The sequence below is a fragment of the Eptatretus burgeri genome, unplaced genomic scaffold (genome assembly GCF_056783735.1).
Source record: "Eptatretus burgeri isolate ZD-2024b unplaced genomic scaffold, Ebu_testis_v1 Ebu_testis_scaffold_44, whole genome shotgun sequence".
Taxonomy (NCBI): Eukaryota; Metazoa; Chordata; class Myxini; order Myxiniformes; family Myxinidae; genus Eptatretus; species Eptatretus burgeri.
The window spans coordinates 132392-138455 of NW_028221994.1; the positions used below are offsets into that span (position 1 = coordinate 132392).

A 6064-nucleotide genomic window follows, 5' to 3' on the forward strand; every position below is an offset into this window, starting at 1 on the left:
ACTTTGTGAGAAATCAATGGAACTCTGGAATACCACGTTGATAATGCAGCACTCAGAAATAAATATTGAAATACCAGATGTGAAGACATTGCATGGGATATTCCAGGGAGACAGTCTTTCTCCCCTCTTTTGTCTTGCTCTCGACCCACTGCGTGACGTCATCAACAAACATGGACATGGATACACCCGATCAACCAACAGAAGAACATCCAAAGTAACAGGAAAGGTGACACACACACACACACACACCTACTATGCATGGATGATTTAAAGCTCTTCCTGACCCAGCTGTTTTCGCTGTTGAAAGTCTGGTTGTGTCACAATAACACCAACCAAGGAATGAACTGGCCAGAGCAGATTATGAATCTTTCCCTCGCCATTTCAATGCGGGCTGACTTTCCGACCTCCGCACCAAGGAGCCATGTCTGATCCATACCAGCACCCAAAGGGCTGCAGTCTTGACCCCATTCTGTCTCGAGGATGATCAAAACATCGTTGGATGATCTCACCCCCTCTGAAAACTCCTGTCAACCTTGAGTTCATAAATATTCCTTATCCCTTCAAAATTAAGCTGACCTCCAGATGGCTACTGCAACAAAGCCTGCGAGTGATTCTTCCCTGAACCCTCAACATGTCAGCAATGGTGTCAGCATGCTTGGAGGGTAAACAGACCTCGTCTCACTGAAAACTACATCAGAATTCAAAGTTTCTCTGCACTGCAGAGTCGGGGAAAGAGTGTGTTGTTGTGTTGCCCCGATTCTCTGTATTGATGTTTCTATTTGTTTTTCCTGTTTTAATTGATTCAAATGCACAGGAGGAATTGAGAATTTCTTCGACACATGCTTGGAACAACATCACCCGTTGGATACAGAAATACTGTATATTGCACAGAGAAGACCCCAACCCCCCCTCCAAATCAATAACTTTTCCAATCATTAATTATCCCGCCCCCCCCCCCCCCGGAGGGAGGGAGCGGGATATTGTAATCGTCCGGTTTGTTTGTCTGTTTGTTCCTTACGAAATCTAAAGATTTCTTGCTTGATTATAAATCAAACAAGTGGTGCCAGGCACAACAAATCCCCCCCCCCCATTTAAGGCATAAAGTTATTTTGGAGATCAAATTTAAATTTGATACATCCTCAACCTGAATGTGGGTTATAAGGAATAGAATAAGGAATATTTTTTTAGTCTTAGTTTGAAGTCAATTAAACCATTTTTGACGAAGTTATGAGCGAAAAACGATTTTGACCTTTTCGTGACCTGACCTTGACCTTTGACCTAATTGGACACAAAAGTTAATGGGGTCGTCCGAGGTTCATTACCCACCTGTGGATACAATTTGACAGTGTTTGAGCCAGCCGTTTTCTCATAAAGTTGTATTTTCGTAACCATGTTTTAGTTTTCATGGAAAATATGTAATTTTGACCGATGACCATGACCCCCAAACTTCGGACCATACCGATTTCACAAATATGCATTTTTCGCTGTAGCAATGGGTGGGATTATAAGTGACAAATACAATAAGGTTCACTCTAAGCTTAGTTTGAAGTAAATCAGATGATTTTTGACGAAGTTATGAGCGAAAAACGATTTTGATCTTTTCATGACCTTGACCTTTGATCCAATTGGACCCAAAAGTTAGTGGGGTCATCCAAGGTTCATTGCCCACCTGTGGATTAAATTTGATAGTGTTTTCAAAAGCCGTTTTGCCGTAAAGTTGCTAACAGACAGACAGACAAATGAAAAATCGTGCTTTGCATGACACTTGGCGAATTAGTTGACCTTTCCGTGTGGTGGTCCAAGCTGTAATGTCATGGAATGTGTGTTTATTTGTTCGTACATTAATAAAATGACGCGACGTCACAAATAGCAATTATCAGGCATGCGTTGTCATGGTAACGACAGCAGATTGAAAATTTTCACAACTCATTTAAAGCCACCATGTGACATTCAACAACTTATCATCGGTGCTTGTTGCCTTCATTCTGATCGAAGAAAATATTTGAAAATACCAAGGAACATTGCTTTTCAACCAGCTTTCCGATTCCGTTATCAGGTTTGAAATATGTTGGAAAACAAAAATATGTATTTTATATGTGTGTTTTTCATGTTTTCGGTGACCCTGACCTTGACCTTGGGTCAATTTCGATCAAACTTTGTACACATGTTAATATTACATGCGTAAATAGACAGTATAAGTTTCAATATAATAAGTGCAAAACTGTTTGAGAAATAGCCATGTGTAATTCACAAAATTACCCATTGGTTTATAATGGGCGATAATATAAAGTGATGTAGAATCCAGATCCTGATCTTGAACATCACCAAAAGTCATATATCTTTTTGCACTGTGGATTTCTATCAGCTGTTAAAATTTCATCCAAATCGGTTAAGAATTGTGACCTGAAGAACGAATAGAATTTTTTTTAATCATGCCAATAGCTAAAAACTTTGACGTCATACGCTTGCGAAAACTATGCGTAATTTGTAATAATATGCATTTAGTAATCATTTAGATATTTGAATAAAGTTTAATTTGGCGTCAACCGGAAGTCGCTACGACTTCCGGTCACTGAGTTATGTCCAAAAATATGTTTTCACGTTGTGACGTCACGTCGTGACGTTTAGTCCGATTGAGACGGGGTTTGGACGCAGACCGTCTCAGGTGGATTGCCTATCAGGTGTAAAAATTTAAGAACGACTGGTCCAGCCGTTTGGGCTGTAGACGACATGACAAACAAACAAACCAACAAACGGAACAGACCAACATACTTGACAAAATCGAAGATTTCGCCAAATTACAAACAGACAAACAAACCGGACGATTACAATATCCCGCTCCCTCCCTCCGGGGGGGGGCAGGATAAAAAGGTTTGGAATATGCGTGTTTACTGTGGAAGACATATATCAAGTCCTTTATTGGCTTTCATTTGACACCATGACCTTTGACCTGACGTGGCCTTGAAAGGTCAAAATCATTTTACGGTTATAACTTCATCAAAAGTGGTTTAATTGACTTCAAACTAAGACTAAAATATTCCTTATTCTATTCCTTATAATCAACATTCAGGTTAAGGATGTATCAAATTTAAATTTGATCCCCCAAAATAACTTTATGCCTTAAATGGGCGGAATTTGTTGTGCCTGGCACCACTTGTTTTATTCTGAAATCATCAGATTCACTACAATTTAAACAGGTGGAGGTCAATTAACCTGGTGTGTGATTTTGAAGGTGATTGGTTACACCTGAACTCGTTTGCAATTGCCGTCAAAAGGGGGGTCGTCAATTATCCAACCAAGATATTCTAGTTTTGTGTTTTTAATTAATTTTCTGAAATTTGTATAATTTATCTTTCACTGAGAAGTTGTGGGTTGCGATGTGTAAATAAAGATGTAAAAAGTCTGATTTAATGATATTTAATTTCAGGCGATAAGACATCAAAAGGTGACAATTTTGAAAGGGGGTGTTGACTTTCTATGGACACTGTACTCTGACTCGTTGTCCATCCCAGTTCACATGACGTCTTCCAAGCCACTGCAAAGTACCTTCTTTGTTTCTCCCGAACTCTTTCCAGATCTTTTTACAATCTTCCTGCTCTTTTGTCGTTCTCCCAGTTGTCGGTGTATATTTGCTGATGAATCTTTTTGTGTTTTTCATTTCTCTTCTTTTCAATCGATGGCACTGGATTCCTTATTATTTCCATCCCATCTGTGGCATCATATACTCGCACCTGTTCCTGCAAATTATTTTGCTTTGATGTATTCTTTGATGTCTCGATGCAGGTGATGGATTATTAAACGCTTTGTTGCACACAGGACAATTGAAGGGTTATTCTCCGCTGTGTATTCTTTGATGTCTCAATGCAGATGATGAATGAGTAAAGGCCTTGTTACACACAGAACATTTGTAGTGTTTCTCTCCGGTGTGTATTCTTTGATGCGTCGATAGAGTTGATGATTGAGTGAAGGTCTTGTTACACACAGAACATTTGTAGGGTTTCTCTAGGGTGTGTATTCTTTGATGAGTCTGCAAGTTCGATGCTTGATTAAAGGCTTTGTGACACACAGAACACTTGTAAGGTTTCTCTCCGGTGTGTATTCTTTGATGTTTATGAAAGTTAGATGAATAACTGAACGCCTTGTGACACACAGAACAATTGTAAGGTTTCTCTCCGCTGTGTATTCTTTGATGTGCCGACGCAGTTGATAAGTGATTGAACGCTTTGTTACACACAGAACATTTGAAGGGTTTCTCTCCGGTGTGTATTCTTTGATGAGTTAGCAAGTTCGATGCTTGATTAAACGCTTTGTTACACACAGAACACTTGTAAGGTTTCTCACCGGTGTGTATTCTTTGATGAGTATGTAAGTTCGATGCTTGATTAAACACTTTTTTGCACACTGAACACTTGGAAGATTTCTCTCCGGTGTGTATTCTTTGATGTCTCGATAAAGTTGATTGATGAGAGAAGACCTTGTTACACACAGAGCAATTGAAGGGTTTCCCTCCGGTGTGTATTTTTTGATGAATGAGTAAGTTCGATGCTTGATTAAACGCTTTGTTACACACAGAACACTTGTAAGGTTTCTCTCCAGTGTGTGTTTTTTGATGTTTATGAAAGTTGGATGAATGATTAAACGCTTTGTGACACAAAGAACACTTGTAAGGTTTCCCTCCGGTGTGTATTATTTGATGTTTATGAGAGTTAGATGAATGATTAAACGCTTTGTGACACACAGAACAATTGAAAGGTTTCTCTCCGGTGTGTGTTTTTTGATGTTTATGAAAGTTAGATGATTGATTAAACGCTTTGTGACACACAGAACACTTGTAAGGTTTCCCTCCGGTGTGTAATCTTTGATGTTTGTGAAAGTTAGATGAATGATTGAACGCTTTGTGACATACAGAACAATTGTAAGGTTTGTCTCCGGTGTGTGTTCTTTGATGTTTGTGAAAGTTAGATGAATGATTGAACGCTTTGTGACATACAGAACAATTGTAAGGTTTGTCTCCGGTGTGTATTCTTTGATGTGCCGATGCAGTTGATGTTTGAGCAAACGTCTTGTTACACACTGAACAATTGTGGGGTTTCTCTCCGGTGTGCAATATCTGGTGCTCATGTAATTGTGATGACTGATTAAACGCGTTGTTGCAAACAAAGCACTTGTAGGGTTTCTCCGCCGAATGTGTTTTTTGATGACGATATAAATTTGATGAAGAACAGAAAACCTTCCTGCATTGTGAACACTTGAAGGATTTCTCACCGGTGTGCAACGTTTGATGTGTCAACAGACATGAAGAAGAATCAAATCCCTTCTGACACACAGTGCACCTGTATGACGTCTCACCTGTGCATATTTCAACACATCTTTTTATACACGATGAGGAGGTGAAGTCTTTGTTAGTAACAGCAAAATTGTTTGTCTTCTCACTTCTTTGGCTCTCCTGTTGCAAGACATTGATACACTTGTCACAGTTGTTGTTTGAAGACACACCCCTAAACTTCTCAACATCCTGACAAAAAGTACCTGTCAGGTTATCGAAAGAAACTTCTCTGTCCAATGACGAGGAACAGTTGACACTTGAAGACGTTTCAAATTTTTTCTCTGCAAATTAAGAATGGGGCAAAAACATCAATAAATCACTTTTGCAACTTTAACAGCACTCGGAGAGCACATAGTCTCACCTTGCACGTTCATTCTGAACAAAATTACCATTATTAACTTAGCACGCCACTATTATGGCCCACTAATATCATGGCCCACGAGCTCGTATCATCCATGCACCCCATTATATCACATTGTTTCTTTGAATGGGTTATGAACGTCAAAAATTTAATGATTCACTCACGTCTGGTCAGAGATCAGATAAATGAAGTTTCAGATTTTTCAGAGAAGGATTTCAACTAAACCAATCATGGCTGGAAGAAGACTTCACTGATGACATCATCATTATCGCACGAAATACCCCATGTGGAGTTGATAACATATGCAAGGTTTCAATTTTTTTTCGTTGAGCGGTTTCAGAGAAAATGATATTCAAATTTTCCCTTTAATTCAATAT

The 6064-nt window shown here is 39.1% G+C and overlaps 1 protein-coding gene across 1 annotated transcript; it reads right to left on the reverse strand.

The window, feature by feature from the left end:
• Positions 1-1064: 1064 nt before the first annotated feature.
• On the reverse strand, positions 1065-5607 carry LOC147007707 (uncharacterized; the record flags this gene model as incomplete). Its single annotated transcript, XM_085866563.1, has 1 exon — positions 1065-5607. A coding segment is annotated over one exon (1778 nt), but the record flags the coding sequence as incomplete, so codon positions are not given.
• Positions 5608-6064: the final 457 nt, after the last annotated feature.